Here is a 23,416-nt window from a genome sequence, read left to right on the forward strand (position 1 = left end):
TAATATAATATAATATAATATAATATAATATAATATAATATAATATAATATGCAAATACATATTTTTAGTGACTGTTGGTCAATTCACAATTCAACCCTTGTTGGGTTCTCTCCTAGGAGATTCTTATCTACACTTCAGGCTACTTCATAGTTTTCTTCTCTCCTTAACAGACTCTGTGTTATGAGAAACTATGAACTAGGAATCAGAGACTTAGCAAGTACTATTGCATTTAACTGTCACAATTCCAAAAGAGGTGATTATTAAAAAATCAGAGGAATAAAGATTAGAACTAAATTTTCCAATGGAGTCAGGCACAGCATTCTTAGGAATTTTTCTCATTATGTTACTTAAATTGTGATCAGCTTCACATATTTAAAGGCTGACAAAACACTTGTTTTACCTGGATGGTTTTAAATTACTTAAGTCAGCAAAGAGACAGACAGTGTCTACAGCTTCCACACAGCTCATCACTTGAATACAAACTGAAGCCTTATATTGCTATCATTTTCCTTTCATCAGATCTGTTGACTCTGCTGATTTCTTTTCACTGGATTCATAAAAAATAATTGGGTGATCACACAGAAGGCAAGAAGCCTTCCATATTTACATTTGATTATTATTAAACTATTTTAAACTATTTTATGAGATGTGTGACATGAACAGTGTGTAAGGGATATATCCATGTATGAGGCAAACAAGGTCTCAAACCTATTCTCATGGTGCTCACACATAGTGGAAAACACTAATTATTAGGTAGCTTATAGTAGATAGCAAATATGGGTTGCTATGAGAAAACATGGAAGGATGAATTGTCTTCATCCAGGGGTGGAGAGGGAGAGTAGTTTTCCTGGAGGAAAATGACTTAAGCAGCATCAGTAAAACCTGGGAGATTTGAAAAATGGAACTTCTCAGGTCTGTTAAACCAGAGTTATCAATTCTGAATTTCTGGGTATGAGGTACTGAAGTCTTTGTTTAAATGCATCTCTGGGTGTTTCAGATACATGCTGAAGTTGGGAACCAGATGATACTTAAGCTGCACATTAGAATCACTTTTACATTGGGTAGATGCTGTGTGGCCCCACCTCCAGAGAGGCTGATTCAATTAGTTTGGGATAGATCTTGGGAACTGGCATTTTAAAAGCTCTGGGTTATTAGAATGAGATCTTAAAGTGTAGTCAGCTTTGACGCCACTTCTTTAAGCTGACAACTGAAGCCAGACAGTGGGGGTTGGGAGTGGCCAGTCTCCATGTGATGTGAGAGAAAATCTAAGGCAGTGAATCTGGGGACCTGATAAATCTGGAGGGTACACACAATAAAACTCCATGGCTTAAAATAAAGTTCTTAGCTGTAAATTTACATGCTTATTGCAGCACTTCTTAAACTTTAATGTGCATAGAAATTATCAGAGAATCTTGTAGAAACAGAGATCTTCATTCAGCAGAGAGAGTACCGCCTTAGCGTTCCTGAGAACACATGTCAGAGAGTGGGTGGAGTTGTAGAAAGATGTATCTGTTAATTAGTCCCACGTCCAAAATAAGAGCAACCAGTTAATGTAAACTGGGGTTGTCTATTGCTGGGTGGGTATGTTTTAAGGGTAAGGAGGAAAGAAGCAACCTAGCACACTTTCCAGCCAGATATTATGATTATTTTCCATCAAGGTTGTACTGCTTTTAGCTTAGCAATTTCAACCCCCCCACCTTCATCCAGCCCCAATCTAGATGAGTGCGTCTCCTGGTGAGGCCAGCAGAGCCAGCTCATTAAGTGACTGCTCTGGCGCTCTGTAATGTGCCAGTCAGTCAGGGAGGCGCTGGCCAAGTAGGGGGCTCTCCGGGGCACCTCTTTCAGTATTTTCCCTCTTCCCGTCTCCCCTGACAGCGCTGCGGTGCCTGCCTGCGGCAGAACATCTTTCTGCAGCAGCCCCTCGCACTTGCTTGCACTTCTGGGCGCTGTCCATGGTTGCAGCATCTTTCGGCGTGCCACGTCAGGAGGCCGCAGTGGGGCCCTGTGATTGGCTGAGGAGCCCCTTGCCACCCTCCCAGCACCCCCGCCCCAGCTTCGGGGCTCCCAACCCCAGCCCCCACAGGGCAGGCGTGTGCCAGGGAGCTTGGTGGGCGCGTCCTGGGGCTCCCAGGCGGCACACCCACTTTCCTTATTAGGGCAGAGTAGGGTGTTTGGAGCAGCGGCAGGGCGTGGGGGTTGGGTAGGGAGTCCTGGGACACCGGACTGAGGGCACAGCCATCATCTCTGCCGCCTCCGAGCGGCAGGAGGGAGCACCTAGCCCTTGCGCCCAGGAGAGCGAGCGACTTTCCCCAGACCTTGCTCCTCTCCCTGGGCGCAATCTTCATCTGTGTTCTTCTAGTACCTCTGGTGCAAACGTCTCCAAAGGACATGGAAGAATTTTTGCAACGTGCCAAATCTAAGCTGGTAAGTTAAGGAAGCAAGGCGGTGTGCGTGTGTGCGTGCGTGTGAGTGTGCCTGCGTGTGAGTGCGCGCTTATGCTGGTGGAGAAAAAAGGACATTGCAGCAGAGGAGGAAGGAAGAAATAACTTTTCCACTTAGTTGTCAGGGTGTGGGTGGACCCCTGGAAAGAATCTCTGTGACTCTGGTGCCTCCTGTAGACATCTGTCTCCAGAATCTTTCCCACAGCCAAAGTGCAGAGCTGGGGGTGTTCATCGTCAGGCAGAAGTTAGGTCTTGGGTGTCTAGCTTTGCTCTTTCTGTCCTGATGTTGGAGAGAAGCTGTTTTAGTCAAATCTGCAATTTCGTTCTGATGCCTAAAAGATTAATGGGTGTGGTGCTCCTTGAGAAAGGGTTCAGCCTTCTGCCGAAGCACTCAGCATTAAGTATAAAAGGAAAAAAGAATCTTATAAAACCGTATTTATTTGGAGATGGTAGCAAAACAGAAGTGAGGAAGTCAGGATGCCAGCTGTAAAGGAAGTGTGAGAAGGCACAGCTTACCAGATATCCCTCAAATAGCACTCGCTTCACCTCAGGAGTTGGGGGTAGCCTGGCGTGAATCCCCCATGTTTCCGATTCCCACTTAGATCTGTAACTCGAGGCAGGCATAAAGAGAAAGCCCCAACTGTTGCTGTCCATGTGGGATTTGTTTGGTCATTATTCTGAGAGAAGACCAGCTCTGAGGCTGGGTATGTTTTTGCTGTCCAAATAGTGAAGTATAATATCAATGTATATGTTGGCAGTTGTTACCCATTCTGGAAAAACAGATTCTAGCAGTTTCCTAGTTCCAAACTGCTTTTAGCTCTCCTGCATAGCATAATAAACATAATGGACATGTTTCTGTTTCAGCATTAAAAAAAAAAAGCTTCTGTCCATTTAGAAGCAATATCTTTAATGAACAGTGAAAGTACCTTTTATGGATTTGGCATAGGAGGAAATGCATAATTTATGAAACCTTTAGCTTGTAAACCTTCATTGAAGCCAAAATATAAAGCCTGCATTGAGGTGACGTCTTAATCACAAGGCAGGATATTTGCAGGGTTATTGTTATAACTCATTTACCCTGGAACAACAGAGGAGTGCCGACAGAATTGTGAATCTTACCATGATTTAACTGTAAGTATTTTTTTAAAAGACTAGTAAAGTTGATTAATGCTAATACAAGGACTTTGTTTTCTAGCCTAAGCCTCCCAGATTGCTGGATGTTGTTGGAGCTTTCAGAATTGAGAAACTTTTTGCTTATTTTTGAGTTTATTGCTGATCTCCTCATAGTTTTATTTGAGCACACAAGGGAAAATACTGATTGTAGACCCTCACTTGTATTTCTGAAACTATGAGTATGCTGTCTGTTCCTAACAAAGAGTGAAAAATGGGCAAGAAGGAAAGTCCATTTTGGTAACTTTTATTTTGTGGATGAAAAAGAATAATAAATACTATGTGAAGTTTTAAGCTGCACCTATGTTCCACTTCTGTAGTATCTATTTTAACAATAAGCAAGTTGTAGGGCCTGATGTGTACAAGAGGTTTGTCTCGTTTCTGAAGAGCAATTGCTGGAATGGGAAAATTCCCTTTTTCAAAGTAATCAGTCTAAAGTAATGTGCAAATTTATTTACCGAGTCCCTTCATTAGCCGAGCAATTGCTTCTACATCATTAAAAGAGAAAGACTGCAAAAAGAAGTGGTTGTTTGAAATACTGTTCCTAGTTTCCTGCTTAAGCTAGAAGAATAATTACTGCTAATTTAATTTTTCTTGGAATAAGTTTCCTGTTAGAGATCAAAATTAGCCTTTTATAGTCAGCTACAGCAAAGGTATCCTGGTCACTTTTAGTGTCACATTTCCTCTGAAAAATTATATTTTTAAGCAAATACAATTTTTATTTAATATGCAACATTTAACAATATTAGTATACTTTTGCCTTGAAGGGTAGGTAAATTTTGTTTAAGAAAAATTACTGTCAGTAATTATGACATTCAATTGTGAGCAGTTTACTCATGATAAAATTACCAGATTTTAAAAATGTAAACCAATCCTTTGGAAAATACTTTAAGGAGAAAAAATAAGGTTTTTGTCTTTGTAGACCAGAATTAGATAGACGTAGGTGTTATGTTTAACCTGTTTTTTTCCATAGGCATTAATATAGATTTATCTATATGATGTCTAAAAAAAAAGCCTAATGGACAGGTTTTCCCTTATCTACTTGATGTCCTGCTTTGATATTCTTTAGGCATAATATGTACCTTTTAATGGCTTGAAATAGCCACTGTACCTTTTAAACTTTTAACATAACCTTATCCTTGGAGATAGCTAACTTAATAGACAAAAGGATTTTTTTTTTTATTTCTAAATGGAATGACGACAGCTATTAGCCATAGATAAAATCCTCAGTAGTCAAAACTTTGGGGAAAGTGATTCTGTGTCTTGTATTTCTGATTAGGAGCCCTTATTTTTCATCTGTCATTGTAAGGAGAGGAGAAATTCTCACATTCTAGGACAGGACCTTGGGTTGGGCAGAAATCTTTGAAGGGAAAGAGGTGTTTAGAATTTTAATCAGGTATTTTGGAACTTATATTTATTGAAACTGAGTTTATTCAGTTCTATTTTTCATCCCATTGTGGTCTTTAAACTGAAACAAACTTACTAAAATAATTCTAGTCTATTTTTCAGTTCTATTTTTCATCCCATTGTGGTCTTTAAACTGAAACAAACTTACTAAAATAATTCTAGTCTCCATTCCTCTAAATCTCTCCTTCCCATAAAAAGCTTCAAAAAACACACCATTTATCAGAAGTGGCAAAAACTAAACCCCAAGTATAACCTCTAAAGGATCACTTTTCCTGAAACTCAAGTGTTATTCCGTATTAGGACCGGCTTGGGGCGTGGAGCTTCTTTGCCAATAAATAGACAAATAATTAAATAATCTTAGCTGAAGGTGGAGGGCGTCAAAAAAAGTCATCACTCCTTCCAAGCATAGTCTCCAGAAATGGTACCTTCTTGACAAGTAGGAAATTGATGCAATGACAGAATAGTCAAGACAGTTGAGGATGTACTGAGAGTAAGACCTCAAGGCAGGGGAGATGGTAATCAGCAGTGATAGTTTTTAACCTGGATTTGTTCCCCAGTGTGAGACTCCAGCTGCTTCTGATCCAGACAGGTACTGCTAGACCTAGAAGTTAGAGTGAGAAGATAATTTCTTTTTCTCCTGCCTTTGACTACCTGGCTTTCCTTCCACTTGTTCATTAAGAGCTGGCATAGGGACAGAGATGAAGTCCTTTCATTCCTGCCTTACATTTTCCCCCTTCTTTTTCTTAAATCATTCTATTATTTTTATTGAGGTAACCATGGTTTATAACTTGTGTATGTTTTGGGCATATAGAGTCACACTTGTTTAAACATACATTACAACACCACACTGACCACCTGAACACCCATAATGCTCTGATTTGCTTTACTGCTGTATCTGTTTATGCCTTCCTTTTTAATTTTAGTTACACTATTTCTGTGGTGGTATCTTAGTAATTCGTAACTGTACCTTTCCTTATGGTAATAGAAGTTGAAAGAGGTAAGCAAGGAAGACCCCTGCCCTAGGTTGTGACTTGGGAAATGTTCTCCAATTTTGGAGTAGTCCACTTAGTAGAGTGTTCAGGCTAAGCTATTGTCAGGATGGCTCAGGTTTCCTTGAACTTTGGGGGATAAATGAAGTAAATGAGGAATGAGAGACCTGAGGCTCCAATTGGCAGGAAGCCAGGGTCCCCACACTGGGTAGATGGCTGCTTAGTTCTCTGCCCCCACCAGCTTAGACAGTTCAGGCAGCTGCTAATGCATGGGGGTCCCTGCAGCCCACATGCCCTAAGACTAGGTCATTAAGTAGTTTTGGGAGTGTTAGCTTACACCAGAAGGACACAGTGTACAACAATGTCCCAGGAATGCTGTTTTCAAGAAGAAGGTAGGGATAGGGTCACCACTACAGTCTGGGGAATGCATCTGCCACTTGGTAGTGACAGCTGCTGACAAAGGCCTTATTTCTGTGGTGGGCAATCCATGGACTTCTGTGGAAGAAAAATTCCGAATGACCTAACTATCAGCTTATACTCTGTGATATGTGGCATAGGAACAAGAAACACATTCAAAAATTTAAACGAACAACCACATTCAAGTTGATGAAGGATTTTTTTTTTTTTAAAGAAAGAAAGACTCACTCTGCAGCATGTCTGCAGAGTAATCATCTTGAGAGGAAACTGGAGGAATATATTCCTTAGATTTCCTGTAAAGGTGCTGTTTATCAATAAAATGCATCTTTAGAGTAAAATCTCCATACCTTTTAAAAGTTGCTGTGGTAAGGGCTAATGGTGGAGACATTGGAGGCGAGGTTTCATTTGGGGAGCTGAGCTCATTCTGATCACAGACCACAGGATCAGCTCCTTCCTGGTTTAAGCAAAGGCAGATGCAATCAGTGCCTCTTGCCAGAACATTCCTGAGTGAGAAACTCTGGAATCCAAAGCACTTCTGTGAATCTGGTCCCCACCACTTAAGGACTGATGCGAAGTGAGCCCTGAATTGCTTTATTCCCAGAGTCAGCTCCATTTTTCACTGCTCAAGCATTCAGACTCACAGCCTCAGATTGTGCCAGCCCCAGGTCCCATGGAGAAGAACTAGACTTTTCAGCATCGCTCTGCCTCAAAGGTAGCGATTATAGCAACTATGTCATTCAGAGTACCCTGGGTCTTGGTGGACTGTGATCATGTTAGCAAGAATACCCTTAAGTTAAGTGATTTAGAGAATGTTTTACATTAATTGGGTTGATAAGGTGGTAGCTTTGGTATAGTCTATTTGTTTCTGTGTAGCGTTTTCTTGGGCAGATATTTACATTGGCTTGGGGTTGGTATACAGCTTGGAAACTTGTTGTGTAAGCAACAGTAACTTGGTGATGGAACTATCACTCCTCCCTTACATTCATGCCTCACTGGAAAGCTAGCTGAGCAAAGAAAAGTGTGAGAAAGCTACTGAGATCTGGATAAAAGCTGCAAAAAAGTAACACAAAGCTTGGTCACCAGTTCTTGAAACCTGGGGTTTAAAGGAGAATCAATGGAGTTTGAGTTTTCTTTAAAAAGTGGCTTCCCTAGTGGCGCAAGGGTTTAAGTCTCAGCACTATGAACTATCCACAGACACTGAAGCACAAATTCAATCCCTGGCCAGGCTGCTGACCCACATGGTGCAGCAGGCCTCTTCTGTCTCGCCACTGCTCTCCTCAGCAGTTTTTTAGTAGATCTATTTGTTCTGCTCCCCACTCTCTCTGATGAATACGCTTAGCACCTGCACCTCTGGTCTACACCCCAGCTCTTGTATCCAAAAATAAATTAAATAAACCTTAAAAAAAATGGGGAGGGTGCATGATGATGTATTTAGGAGGCAGCACTCACATGGACTGAGATGGTTGGCACCCTTTGTGTGTTTGCAGTATGCACCATACACAGCTATACATGGCTATCCTGCCATGGCCTCAGAGAAGCCTACTTAAAATCTCTTGAAGTGATGAAGTGATCCAAATCCTATTTTATCTAAACCCTGTGATTTTCAACTTTGGAACCTCTTAGGTTCTCAGGGAAAGGTAATCTTTCTAAGAGCTCTTGAGAGGCTAATTGGATACTAGATTGCCTGGAAACATTTGACCAACAAAGTCAGAATTAGAAAAACTAAGCATATAACATAGACATTGATTTTTTATCTGAAAAATGGGAAAATGATAGCTACTTTATGTAGGTTTGGGCTGCTTCTTTTCCTTTGTCCTTAAGTTAGCCCTTCTCTGTAGTTCCATATCTCAGTAAATGATATTATTCATCCAGTTTCCCTAACTGGAAACTTCCTTGTCATGTCTTCCCCATATCCCAAACAGCATGAAGTCATCTGGATGACCACAGCAGGTGCTTGCAGGTCACTCTCCAGTGCTGCCAGGAGATTGCTGTGAAAACATGCCCCCTCACCCCACCCTCCCCAAAGCCTTTCCATTGCTATCCATTAGGAGAGCCAACAACCCCCTTACCACACTCTTTTCTCTTACCACCCTGGGATCTGGTATAGTCTCCTGCCCATCTTCTTCTAACTTCCCTCCTGTGCCCCTTGGCTTAAATATTTCCACTATTTCTTCAGTTTTGGTTAAAAAAGGAGGACAGTTTTTGCATTTACTCAAGGAAAAGAAATCCGTAACTTGCTGCCTTTGCAAAAATGAAAATATTGGAAGGCTCTCTGGTAAAGTTATTGCAATTGATGTTCTTCACCTGAACCACATCAAAATCATCAGGATGTCTCTCTTTTAATAACATGATTCTTCCAAGGTTAGCACCTCTAGTCACTGTGCAGAGGTTAATCTTGCCAATAAGCAAATCTATCTTGATGATGTTCTTCACCTTAATGAGGTGATAAGGGTAGTGGAGGGTACGAGCATCATGTATCACCAAATGTAGGATTTCTTTCATGCCCACAAGAATGCTCTCATTTTGTACAACTTGTACTTGGGCTCCCCAGGTGCAATATGACAAACAGCAAAGCAACCCTTAATGTCCTAGATTAGACAGAAATTCTCTCTGGTCTTTTACAGTGTTGATGACACCCATAAAACTGTCAGGGTAAACTATACAAGTCTGGAGCTTGCCATCAATCTTAGTGAACAACTATATGGAGATCTTTGTTATCTAAGTCAGTTCCTTAGAGAAAGGTAAGGGAGTCATTCTTTCAGCTTGTGAATGAGGAGCAGAGACACCCGTCAGTTTATGTAGCATCCAGTGCTTTGGTGCTGTGACACATTCCAGATGCTTCTTGGGGCCACAAACCATCGCTACATAAGGCACAAGAAAAATTCAGTGTTTTCAGAATGAATGAAGCCGAAAGGTAAGAGTCTTGCATGAAACATGGCACATTATAGTGGCTCAGTAAAAAAGTTTATGTGAATGACAGGTCTGGACTCCCAGAGATCTGATTCTGAAGGACTGGTGGCAGTGTGTAGAGATTCAGACAGCTTCCTAAAGAAGGAGAGAAACATTAAAGTTAAGGAGTGTCATTCAGTGTGCCATTTGGTGTTTTGAACATATTGTATACTTCATACAAAATGCTACTTCAAAATAATAATGATATGACTTATGTATGACCACTTGCATTCTTTAAATATTGGCTGAATTAAGTAGGTTTGGAGAAAGGCAGGGGAGGAGGAAAGGAGCACTCTGAAAAACCACACTGGATAGATTAGCAGATAGAGTCAAACTGTGAACTTTAGTTCCTCCTCTGGGTGCTCAAAGATGAAAAATTGGACTTCTGCAATCCCAACTGCTCTAACAAGTCTGTGCAGCCTGTATTCCTACTGCCTCTGGACCAGTACTAATGTTATGGAAGAGACTGAAAGGGAAGTCTTTAAACTACTAGAGTAAAGGTGAAGATATTCCACAATGACCCCATGCTATTTCTGTCCAATTCTGGTACTGTGGGGCTTATGCAGGTATCATCCTGAGTCACACCCTTCATTTGACCAACTGAATTGCTTGTTGTACAGCATAGACATTGTCCTTCACTTCTGCTAACTCTCCAGAATGTGACCACATCCTCAGGTACTCTTCGCAATGCTAAAGTATTTTTAAAATAATGTCTGGAAAAGTTCCATATCTTGACTCCATGCATTTGCTATTCCTTGCTTTGGTTGCCAGGAATCTCAATGTTGTGTTGGTATTGATTGCCTTAGCCTAGGATTTCTGAAACAATTTTCCCTTTATTTTTTTGTTTAGTTTCTATCTTTACAATATATACTCACTTATGCATACAAGAACTAGAGTACAGGCCAAAGGGGTGTGTGTGTGTGTGTGTGTGTGTGTGTGTGTGAGTGGACTCAGCAGAGACAGAGTGGGGAGCAGAATAGGTGGACTGACTGAAATATTCTGTTGAAGGGAGCAGCAAGCGAGGTAGGAGAGGTCTGCTGTGCCATTTGGGTTAGCTTCCTATCCAGGGTTCAAACTCATGTTGCCGTGGCTGCCCATAACTTCATAGTGCTGAGGCTTAACCCCTTGTGCCACGAGGGATGTCCTATATAATTGTTTAAATTTTATTTTTGCTTTAATACCTATGAACTATTTGTTAAAGTAGATTATCATTTTTGGACATTAATAAAAATAAACATTTATCAACATAATCAAAACTGTATATCTGCATTATTACGAATGATTTGTGACTTTACTGAGAGCACAATAATAACAAATTTTTATACCTGAACCCATAACCCAGGAGGCAGCCTATAATATTGATAGATGTTCCCACCCTTAGATAGAAAGATTTAGGAAAGCTCTCATAGAACATTTTTGGATTTAGAAGAACTTAGAGATCCTCTTGTCCTCCTGTCTTTTTTTCCCTAACTGTAATATAGCAAGGTGGCTAAAGTGTAGAATCTGTAGCCAGATACCTAGTTTCCAAGTCTGCTTTGCCTTTTATAATTACTAGCGCACCACCTTAATGACTTAATGAGTTAAGTCTTTCTGAATCTCATTTTCCTCATTTGTTACATGAGAACAATAATAGAACTCTCCTCTCTGCACTTATGTAGGTATGCATATATGCAGGTGAGAATCTGCTCTCTACCACACTAATAAAAACATGAAAAGGATCTGGTAGACAAGGTCTAGGAAGTCCTTTACATATTACCACATTTCTGAGAAACAGAGATAATTCTTGGCTCTATTTCATGCAATTAATATTTGTTGAATAACTGCCTTAGCTCAAGGATACATTAAAAAAAAAAAAAGCAGCACTCATGGTGGTCTTATAGGGTAGCTACTGTTCTTTTGAGGATGAGGAAACAGAGGCTCAGTGAGGCAAGAGAATTGCCCAAGATTCCACGGCCAGTAAAGAACAGAGCCAGAATTTGTTCCCAGATCATCAGACTCCAGCTTCAGGGCTCCCCCACATACCATAAGTGTGTGTTCCCACCAGATATTTGGAAACACTGAAGTCTCTTTAAATTAAAACAACTTGATAGATTTATAGGAGGATTAGGTAGCAAGTTTATTTTGATCCATGAGGACTTCATGTCTTTGAGTTGATTGTTTTATGTTAAAACCCCTCAGACAACTGAGCAATGTTACTGGGAACCTACTATGAGAAAAATGGAGTTGTTTATGACTTAGTCAAATAAGTTGGAAGATTTTCCTCATAATGTTTCCATATAAGGGAAAAATGAAAAACTGATAAACTGGACGATGGGGTTGTGATTCACTTTCATTGTTCAGAGATTTTCTGGGTAGTTAGTGAATTTTAAATTATTAAAATGCATTTTAAGAAAAGTGTAAAATTGTTTTAGTGAATTTCTTCTGTTCCTGTTCTCTTTGCTGGAGAATTGTAGGATTACTTCACTTGCTTGCCTGTTGAAAAGTGGGGTGATCTCACCCTGGGTGACACTCTAGATAGATGAGCTGGGATTAGATAGAGCCCAGCTCTCAGCTCTGCTGAGCTTACATGTTCTCTCAAGTCTGCCAGCTTAGCAGTACTCCGGTAAACAGTCAGTTAGACTCAAGGCACAGAGGAGTGAAGGGAAAGAGGGAGAAATGAAAGAAGAAAGGTGAAAGTAGAATGGAAAGGAAATAGGAGAAAACTGAACCCACTTTATTCAGGGGGGAGCAATTTTGAAAAGTGGTGAAATTTATGAGTGTATTCTTCCAAAATGGAAGGTGAGAGGAGTCCTAAGTGCAACAGCTCACATGTCTGGAGTTCACCTATCGGGTAACATCAGACAATACTAAATCTTCTGAAAGCCAGGAATAATCCCACAGCTTGCTTTTAGGCAGCTAAAATTGAAATCTTGCTTAAGATGAGTTCTTTTCCCATAGGAAATTCCCCAAACTCTATCTCTCAGGCTGCTTAGGAGGTGAGGCCTGTAAATCAGCAAAGCTGGGGATGCAGCAGATGCCAGGAGTGTTAGCGAGCATCGTCAGCATCCTTACTTAATTTTCACCTCGACACAATATTCACAAACTTGACTTTCTCCAAGGGGGTTAATAGAAGAGGCACTTAATGGTGGCAGTGATTGCTAGTAACTTACAATGGAGGAGTTGTGTAAATAAAAGTAAAATACACTGAAATGAACAAAACCAATATGAAGCCGGCCCAGGCCCTCAGTAAGTGTCACTCTGTCTGATGCAGGGTGAGTTGTCCCTAGGTATCTGCAGTGCTTTTTGAGGCCTTAATATCAGTGATGTGAAACCTATTACTGACCCTGAATGCTATTACTAATGACCCTGAATAATCAAGTGTCCTGTTTAAGGAGAAAGGTGGGATACATCAGGAATTTCAGAAAAATCTGTAACTCAGATAATTAAGATAGAAAAGGAGCTGCACATGCAGGCTAAGCTATGGCTGTCTGAGACAGCCCCTTGGAAGGAGACCTTGTGAAGCTAGATGCATGAAATGTCATGTTTATAACAAGTGGTCCTGAGTCAGCATGGAGGATGGTGCTAAACATGTGAACCTAGAGTGGGCAAGTGCAGAAAGGCCTCTGGCATGCACACATGTGAGAAACCCATTCCCATCCTGAGCTCAGGGTTATATCTGCTTCTGGGCTCTATAGCAAGGCTGCAATTGTGACCAAGGGACACAAAAAGCAGGAGGCCCAAGGAAAGCCCAGAGCAGGGCAGCCTGCTGATGGACTTTCAATTATTGAAAAAAAAAAAATTTTTGGTGCATGAATAGATTTACTTCTTTTTAAAAAAAGTAATATATAGTAGTTTTTTTTTTAATGAAAAGGGAGTTTAATATAGTAGGTTGTTTTTACATTATTTTGTGCTTTTCAATTATTGGAAAAAAATTTTTTTTAAAGATTTATTTATTCACACAGAACTGGGGGACAGGCCAGAGATGTGGAGGGTGAGAGGATTCACCAGGGACAGAGTGGGGAGCAAAACAGGCAGATCGACAAAGTACACTGCTGAGGGGAGCAGCGGGCCGGTCAGGAGAGGTCTGCCTCGCCACGTGGATCTCCTCCAGGGCAGGCGGGGATTGAACTCATGCAGAAGTGGCTTAAGTTTTGTGCTGTGCTTTAACCCACTGTGCCACCAGGGAGGACCCCAATTATTGGAAAATTTTTAATGAGAGTGTTCCCATTTATAGGAATCATTTCTTTCCCTCAGTTGGAAAAAACAAAACAGGATGTTTAGGTTGAAAGACTTTTTTAAAAAAGAAGTTCTTGGGCCCTCCCTGGTGGCGCAGCATGTTAAAGCACAACACAAAGAAACTTAAACCACTTCCGCATGAGTTCGATTCCCGCCTGCCTCGGAGGAGATCCACATGGCGTGGCAGACCTCTCTTGACCCGCCCGCTGCTCCCCTCAGCAGTGTACTTCGTCAATCTGCCTGTTCTGTACCCCACTCTGTCTCTGGTGAATCCTCTCACCCTCCGCATCTCTGACCTGTACCCCAGTTCTGTATGAATAAATAAATAAATCTTAAAAAAAAAAAGTTCTTGATCCATTCATCTGTTTGGGGGCATTCAGATTGTTCCTGTATCTTAGAATACAGGGAAACCAAACAGAAGGTTAGGAAAACGCAAAGAAGAAATAAAGTATTGTACAAAGTGAACAATAATGAAAGAAAATAAATATTAAAATTTTTTAAAAAGTGTTTCATCAATTTATTAAGGCCCCATTTTGTTGTTATAAAAAATTATACATTAATTAAAGAATGAGAAAAGGGAAATGTGCATGCTTGCTTCTTGTTCTCCAAAATTCATCTTGAACTTTGCATTTATCATACACATTTCTCTAGCCAGTGGTTAGTGGTGCTGGCCTGGCTCAGGGAAGACAGAGGAGGCACGACAGGTGGACAGATCAGCTGCTCTCTGGCCATGGGCAAGTCAGAAGGACATTGCTCTCAGCTGCTCCCTTGGGAAGGCAGTGTCCCTGGCCCTTTTTCAGGGAAAGAAGGTGGCAAGTCACTCTGCACCCCCAGTCCCTGCTTCTTTAGCACTTTCATTTCTTTCCGCACCTGTCTTAGCCTGGTTTGGTTTGAGTGCAACATCCTCTGACAGATTTACCAAGTGGGGTTCTCTCACCCCTGGGAGTGACATTATAGCATTGGATTCTTTCAGGAAAGTGAGCTATGTTTCAACTGATCCTTGTGGCTTAATTTAAGTCTGAACTTTTTGTTCAGGTTTGTCTTCTCTTTGGAGTGTTTACCAAGATCTTCAATGTTTTTCTTCATTTTTAGATCATGACAAAGTAAAAGCATGATCTTAGGGAATGTTTATAGATCATAAGAAAGATTAGGAGACGGAAGTGTATTCTGTAGCTGAATATGTCTTCCCTTATTACATGGCAAAATTGCTTTGTAAAGCCCTAACATAGAGCCATAGGGCAAAACAATCACAGTGCATCTGTAATTGGCTGTGTACTGGCACTTGATGGATACTCCTGACTGGTCTGAAGCACCATCTCCACTCTCCAGAAAAATCCAGAGTCATTGTGCAGGATGCAGATCAAAATGTCCTCCCATAAGTGGTTTTTAAAACATTCTGAAAAATTCATGGGCCCTCCAAAGCGCTAGATCATTCTGAGCCTTATCTTATGTTAGAAAAGATGTACTTTTTATTTCAGTGGGACTATGTCAAGCCAAAATAGCATTCTGAGTGAGCATGACATCTCTGTGAAAATCAATTCATGTTCAAAGGGCTCCACAATTTATGCAGATGGCTTTGATGCATCCAAGAGACAGTGACCATGCTTGTTATTGTTGGCTCCCTCTGTTGTATTTTTTTTCTTCCAGCAAGAATTACATTCAGCCACTCTGGTCACTGTGTCACATTGCACGAACCTTGATTGGTCTCTTCAAGAAGTGGTGTGGGCAGCAGGCATTTGGATCCCATATTTTTATAGGTATAGTCATTTTTACTGATTTCTTGCTGGCAATCTATTACAGACATTTTACATTTGAAACTATAAAAGATGCATAGATTCTTAGAGTTAAAACAAATGTCTTTAGGCTTTGTCTATATCAACCTCCTGGAATTATATTTTTGGCTTTGCTTATTTATAAAATAGTGAATAAGCATTGAAATTGGAGAAATGTTGAAAAATGAACCTTAAACATTAGAAAAAAATAAGCAATAAGAAAATTATCCACTTTGACTGAAGCATGATTTAGCAAAATTTTGCCAAAGTAGCTTTCTTAGTCTTTTTTATGCATAGAATTAAATAGGATAGCCATACATTTTGGTGCTCTGGCTTTTATTTTACATGACATTATTTATTGAATATTCCCTGTTGGAGACCATGCCAGATGTCAAAGTCCAGCTCTGACAGGTGGCCTCAGGGGTCTTTTTCCCGAAGGATGGGTTGGCGTTGGTGAAATGAGCAATTGAGGCAGATCCTGACACTTTAGCTGGTGCCAGTATCTCCTACTGAGCATCTTCTAGGGTCTTTATATGTTAAAGCAAGCAGTGAGATTACATCAACAAAAGCATTGAAACAAAGTAAAAATAATTATTACATATTTTTTATAATCACTTGGAGACTCCCGTAGCCTCATACTGGAAAGAACTTGTTTGGTCATCTTAAGAAAAACATAAGAAACAATCAAGGCTTCTAAATGTACCTCATTTCCCAGCATAATCAATCACCTGGGACATTTGGCAATGTTTAATTACCTTACTAACCCTCTAACATAGATTTTTATCCTTATATCCTACTGTTCTAAAAATCATGTATTCCTAACAATATTACTAATATATTGTTTTCCTAGAAGTTCTACTATTGCAACTTATCATTCTTATCTAACTCCTATAATCATTGTCTATCTTAGTCTGATCTAGGCTAAGGGTATCTAACCTCCATGTCACCTGCAAAGTGCTGACCTTTATAGCACACCAGAAAATCTACTTATGCCACAAGCACACCTCCCGGATAAGATTCCATTCACTGGCCACAGTTAGTTTAACACAATTTTGTTTCCCATTGTCTTCAGAGCACAACCTGTTTTTCCTAGCCTCTCGAAATGTTAATTTCTGTTATGTATTATGCCAATTAATACGTTAACCCAAGTTAATTTAGACAGGCCAATCATATAACCAATTTTAGACTATTATTAGCCAAGAACAAATGAGGAAGTTTCAGCAGGCGTTGCTGTGGAGACTCCCATGATTTCATCTTCTTTGGAGAGTCTCCCCAATGCCCGGATCATGTCAAAAGTCAGCATTGTTTGTGCAGCCTACGTCAAAAAGGATCCTATCTCAAAAAGGATGTAGCCTTTGAAACAAGTCAAGCCTTGGAATTGCTTGTTATACTCTCTGTGATAATTCATGGTATTTTACTCCATAACTGCTTTCACCTATGTGATCTCATTGGATCAATCCTGATGTCATATGTTGTTGTAATTATGTCACAGATGAGGACAAGGTCAGAGAGGTGAAATCAAGTCTTGCTCAAGAACACACAGCAGACATGGACTCAGAATTTGTCTTCTGATTCCCAGCCCCTTACTTCCAGTAGAACCTGTATGAGCACAATATTGGTGCAAAATGCTGTCAAAGGAGATTGTGAAGTTCTCATTGAAAGTTTGGTGGTTTGGATTCATTTGCATGAAGGAAAATGACTGAGTGAAAATACAGGGCACTTTTCCAAGAGAAGAATATCCAAAGATGAACATGTGCTGAGCTGTGTTTCAAGGAACATGTAGGGAGACAAACCTAGTGAGCTTTGGGGTTTGGTGTGATGCACTCTGATGAACAGTTCGCCTGTTTGAGATGAATGGAAATGGGATGTGTCACAGTCAGGATGGAAACATGCTGAGCTCAGGGGCTCTGGAGAGCAAGTGTCACCTGTGATGTGGAGAATGCTCCTGAAAGGCATTATCTCACATCCCTTTAATGGGGCAACAAGTGACTTTTGTCAGCTTCAGATGAGAGTTCCACTGGATGGGTGGGGGGGGGGAGAAGGAAGTTTAATTGACTACATGAAATGAACTCTGTCCTTGCTATAGAAGAGGAATATTCTTTCCCATCCTCTTCCTGCCTACTAGTTCTTTAGATTTGGCTCATTAATTGATCAAAACCCTTAATGCATCCACTATCATGCAGTTTGGAGTATTTTTAGCTTAGTGCAGTGTAAACTGAATTCTTTTTTGAAGACTTGCATGAAGAGGCTTAAATCTCTGCATCAATATTTCTTATAGCCACAGCAAGGCAGAGGCCACATGGTTGCTACATTCTCTACACAAATGATGGATCAGACATATGGCCTGTGGCTTGACTATATTGTCCAGTCCTGTTAAGAACTTGATTAATGTTTACTGGTAAAAAAGTGAAACTCCAAACATTAAATTGGGAGGAAATTTAGGGAGATGAAACTCAGGATTGGTCTGGGCTTGAAATTTTGTATAAATGAAAATTTCAATTTTCTAGGACACCAGTTGTCTTGAAAGTCTAACATGATTTTTTTTCTTTGTTTTTTGAGAGATCTACAGGATGATTTGTATACAGCATCATAATTCCTTTACTCCTCTGGCTTAGGAAGCTCTAATATATGCTGAAGGAGATAAACTTGAGACAGTATATTCTTGTAAGTGTTGGGATGGCAGTGGAACTTGCTGACCCTCAGAGCCCTAACTGTGTAGTTGTTAAGTCATGCACATCTGCTAAATAATTAGCACTGCTGTGGGGCAGGAGGTGCTGGAAGTAAATCCTTGTATGCCATAACTGTAGCTCTCCTACTCTTTTTTGAACATAATTCAGCTTTTTAAAAGATATAGTGCTCGGCCCTCCCTGGTGGCGCAGTGGGTTAAAGCACTGCACTGAGAAGCTAAAGCCACTTCCGCATGAGTTCAAATCCTGCCTGCCCCGGAGGTGACCACATGGCGTGGCAGACCTCTCCTGACCCGCCCGCTGCTCCCCTCAGCAGTGTACTTCGTCGATCTGCCTGTTCTGCTCCCCACTGTGTCTCTGGTGAGGCCTCTCACCGCCCTTGAGCCTCTGGCCTGTACCCCAGTTCTGTATGTACAAATAAATAAATCTTTAAAAAAAAAAAAAAGATATAGTGCAGAGAACATAGAGGCCAGATAGGAACAGTAAACTGGTGCCTTGCATGACAGTATCCCCTGTCTGTCCTGATTTCTTCAAAGCATCTTTATTCTGCTTCTTAACCCTGGAATGTACCTCTCCAAATCTTCTCTTGTCCAGCAAGCAAGGGTGTTAACATCTGTAAGTATTTATAGCGTATACGTGTTACTTTAGTAGGCTTTGACAGCAATCCTCTGAGATAGTCACTAAGCCTACTAGAGAGGGAGAAACTAAAGCCCAGAGAGATCAAGTGACTTGCTCAAGTGTCAGAGACCAGCTCCAACTATTGAGGTGTCTGGAGGCAAGACAGGCAGGACCCTAAGGTGGGAAGGCATCGGCGAGCGGAGATTCCTAAAAAGGGGAGAAGGAGAAAAAGGGGAAAGGGGGGCAAGGAAGACATGGGAGTTGGAGTTGGGTACAAGTCTTCCTGCTCTGCCTTCAGCAGAGGTTTATTTTATACATTAGGAGCAAGCAGTGGGATGACATCAGCACACGAACTGGGCTGAGAGATTACAATCATCTCTTTTTTCCTAAGAACGGTTTAGGGTCGTATTGCCCTTTAGCTGAGATATAACATTCTAAAATCAATCAAGGTTAAAAACAGGTACATAGGTGCACAAAGTTTATGACTAATATTACTATAGTGGAGATCAACTAAAATAGAAGTCCCTTAAACCTTATCTACTACTTAATGGGCTTTTGTTTTTCTGCCTGAATCATCCTGGGAGACAGAAGAGGAAATTCCTTGCTAATCAAATCTCTAAATAGGGGACATAGGTGGATTTCCTTATCTAAAGATTACATAGTAGAATCCTGAAAGACTAGCCAGAAGACTTTTGTGGATTCCTTTAAGGTGTAGCAGGTAGAAAACTTGACTAGTTTCAAAAACAGGCAACCTGGATGAATTTCCACATCTAAAGGCCAAACAATAGGAAGTTTGAGTAATTCTTTAGAAGCTGAATAGAAGGCTAGGTGAGATAATAGAATGATAAGATTTGGGTTATCCTCCATTGGGCAGTGAGAGAGACTTTGCAAAAACAGCCCTTTTGCGTTTATTTATCAGTCAGTAGTCAAGTCACTTGACTTCAGGGGAATTTTTCACCCTGGTGCAATGCTTGCTTGTCAGGGCAGACAGGCCTTATGTGGCTGAGGCAATCCAATTGTAAGCTGAAAGTTGCTCAGAATATTTTGATATTACGATTATACAAAAAAGGGAGGTCATAACATAAGTTAGCAGTGGAAAGTCTGATTTTTCAGAGCTTTTCCCGATCTACCCAGAATCTGTCAGACGATAGACGTTGCATAGCTTGTGTCACTCAAGGGCATGCAGCTAATGAATATCAGAGCAAAGTTTTTAGTATGCTATACCTAAATTTCAACTTATATTTTCATCTCAATATAGCCCATAATGTACTTCAATTTCAAGAGGACTCTTTATAGCAGCACTCTTCTTTTTTTTTTTTTTTAAAGATTTATTTATTTGTGCATACAGAACTGGGGTACAGGCCAGAAAAGCAGCGGCAGCGAGAGGGTTCACCAGAGACAGAGTGGGGAGCAGAACAGGCCAACTGAAGAAGTACGCTGCTGAGGGGAGCAGCGGGTGGGTCAGGAGAGGTCTGCCGCGCCACGTGGTCACCTCCGGGGCAGGTGGGGATCGAACGCATGCAGAAGTGGCTTTTTAGCTTCTTAGTGCTGTTTTAACCCACTGCGCCACCAGGGAGGGCCAGCACTCTTCTTTTTTTAAAAAAATACATTTTTATTTAAGCAACCTCAGTTTGTCACATACAAGTTTCAGGTGTATGACATTATAATTCAACTTCTGTTTATATTACTTACTAGTCACCACCTAACATCTGGTTTCTGTCTATCACCAGACAATTGATCCCTTTTACCCAGTTTACATGCCTCTCACTTCCCTTCTCTGGACACCCCCAATTATTGTCTGTACCAAAGAGCTTGCTTTGCTTTGTTAGCAGCACTTCTTAAATTTGCAGCTGCATAGGAGTTGTCTGTGGGCCTGCTAAATGCAAATTCTTATTCAATATATTTTGGGATGAGACCTGGGATTGGAACAGGCTCTTAGTGATGCTTACCTGCACCTTTATCCCACCTCCAAACCTCCAGTAGTGAGAAGTGATTTGGTAGAAGGCAGGTGGCACTGCTTTGGAACTCCTTTGTGGGTGCTTTGGAGTTGGAGGGGCATTTCCCCCAGAAAATGAATAGTTTTGGGAGGGATGATGAAGCGGTCCACCCTCATCTAAGGTGCTAAAAATCTAAGGCAAAGGAAGACTTCTTTAGTGCTTGGACTTAAAGTGGGAGAAGAAACTGGTATGGGAGGAGAATGAATCTCCCTGCAGTCACCCTACAAAGACTGCCATTGGTAGCAATTTGACCTAAGGCAGGTATCAGTCACCTTACTTGTCTGCATGCCATCCCATTCTTGGCCCTAGCCACAAGCTTGCCTTCTTCTCCATGGCTGTAGATGAGAAAACAGGTCATGAAGTCCACATGTGGGTAGCAGGAACAAGCCTTTGTGAAGCAGCAGGAGAGACAGAGGGAGCCACAGCGGCAGCATCCAGCATTGAAGTAACCCCTGGGACCCTGTACCCCTCAGTAGCTGGTGAGAGGCACCCCTGGAGGAGCCCTGTTAGCCTATCTGTATAGGACTTATAGACATAGCTGACCCAGGTCAAATGGAGGGCTAGCTAGCACAAATACGTTTGTGCATGCAAACTATCTATCAAGGTCACGTTATTTTTACTGCATTCCCCATGTGGGCTACATCTCAAGGATACGTGTTACCTACTGGACCACATGTGCTAGAAAGTCGTTGAGCCTCATTAGTGGTACAAATGGTTAAGTCTCAGCATTGTGAAGCTTTAGGCAGCTACTGCAGCACGAGTTCAATTCCTGGCCAGGGAGCTGACCCACATGGTACAGCAGATCTCACTTGTCTGGACCTCTTCTCCCCATCAGAAGATGTTTGTTCTGCTCCCCGCTCTGTCTCTGGTGTATCTTCTCACCAGCCCCCTCACAATTCTGGCCTGTACTCCAGTTCTTAAATGTATTAAAAAAAAAAAAAAAGAAACTCTGTTTCCCCACAGGACCTCATTGGGCAGTGCATATTATAATATTATATATGTTTTTAATAGGTGTTACTGTTAAAATTACTTAATTTTTTACTTTTGTCAAATTATATTTATCAAACAAAACTTGGGTCCCCATTGCCTCCAGAGGGCCAGCCAGTTAGGAGGAGAGTGTGTTAATGAGCTATGGGGAGGAACTGGTGGAGAGAGAGAGAGAGGGATGGGGTAAGCGTGGGGGTGGCCCTTCCCAGTGCAAGCTCTTCACTGGGGGTCTGCATCCTCCAGGAGGAAGGTGCACACATCTGTGGTCCCTTTCCTAAGAAAGACCCTGCTGCAGGAAACATCCTGTTTGAATGCTGCTGTTTTTGGTCTCTTAAAGTAAATTGGCTCACATTTCCCTTCTTCATTGTTTGGTTTTTTTCTTCAATAAAAGAAACAGTTTAAAATGTTTCTTGTCTTTATTTGTTACTGTCTTTTGATAGTGCTAGGACAGCTGGCTGCTTATTTGCTTTTTGGTTCTTTGTCCCTGCCTGTCTGCTGGGCAGGCATAAATGATGTTTTGTTATGGATGGGGTTCCTTTATTGTTTATGTCCATCCTCCTTTGTTGATGGTTTTTGCTTAGTCACTGCATTTCTGCACTGTGTTTTTTGTTCACACCTCACCACCCCTTTCCAGTTCTTTCCTATTAACACAGAATTCTTTTTCCATTAATAATACGGGAACCTCATGTAGTTTGGGGATACTCAGCAGACATCTCAGAGTATTCAGCAGTCTTTTTAGCTCATTCTTTGTATTTACTAGGCTAGGCTGTGTAGCAACAACCCCAAATTCTCTGTGGCTTTCACCAGCAGCGGTTTATTCCTTGCTATGTTACAAGTTGCTGAGGGTCAGTGTGACTTCAAGTGTGTTCTTGGTTCTGTGATGCAGAATAAAGGAGCAACAATTGCCTGGGACATACTGCTCCTGGCGCAGAAAAGAGGATAAGCAAGCTTCTGCTCAGAGCCGGAAGAAGCTATTCCACTCCTAGTTCAGCAACAAGAGCCAAGTTAGAGCAGCCAGCACGCTCCTCCCACAAGCTGCACTGCAAGTTACATGGTGTCACACAGGGACTTATTACCCATCCAAGGAAGGAAAGTTAAAATTAGGAATCATTTTGTAGTATACAATGTGGTCTGAGAATAAAATTCATACTGTCAGCTGGACACTGGACAGAACTACACTAACATTCTACTAATGATCAGATCAGTGGGTAGATAATCACCACATAAAATTTTGAGGAAGAAATAGGAAATTATTTGACAGATTTTAAATAGTATTGTTATAGGCAGACAGAGGAACCCACCAAGACCTCCAGACTTAAATGCTCTAAAGGGAATCAGCCATCCACCAACACAAAGTGTGCTCTTAGTGTGAAAGATCTTTAATAGAACTGCTATGCATGGAAAAAGAAAAAAAAGTGATAATTGTTTCTCAATGATACACCCAAATTATCCATGCCCTCATGGGTAAATAACCAGCCAAACAGGGTTGGCCTGATGTGGGGACACTGAGTCCTGAAAGCTTTCCATAAATCTAAGACACCTTCTGGCAGGGAACCATAGGAAATCTTCTGGATGAAAGGAGAAAAAATTGAAGTACAAATCAAAATACTGGGTGCCATTTTCAGCCTCACCATATGTCTCTCACTCATGTGTCTCTTCCAAGTAGCTAGTTGTCTCTCCTCCATATATCTCCTCCTAGCCCAGGTCCCTTGTGGAAGCAAGCAAGCCCTTGTCCAGTTGTCTCCTCTCCCATGTCTCTAGCTTCC

General features: G+C 41.2%; 1 protein-coding gene across 3 annotated transcripts in view; it reads left to right on the forward strand.

Annotated features, from left to right (window-relative positions):
- The first annotated feature begins 2,286 nt into the window (after nt 1-2,286).
- PRUNE2 (prune homolog 2 (Drosophila)) overlaps nt 2,287-23,416 on the forward strand; it is a 217,426-nt gene continuing 196,296 nt past the window's right edge. For 2 of the 3 annotated variants that reach the window (XM_012721295.1, XM_012721296.1), the window contains exon 1: nt 2,288-2,425. In XM_012721295.1, coding sequence (XP_012576749.1) covers nt 2,390-2,425 — 36 coding nt within the window. In that variant the 5' untranslated portion in view covers nt 2,288-2,389. Of the gene's footprint in view, nt 2,426-23,416 lie in introns of all 3 variants that reach the window. The other variant, XM_012721297.1, reaches the window with a different exon arrangement.

Source organism: Condylura cristata, unplaced genomic scaffold (assembly GCF_000260355.1).
Source record: "Condylura cristata isolate star-nosed mole 26May11 unplaced genomic scaffold, ConCri1.0 scaffold00006, whole genome shotgun sequence".
NCBI lineage: Eukaryota > Metazoa > Chordata > Mammalia > Eulipotyphla > Talpidae > Condylura > Condylura cristata.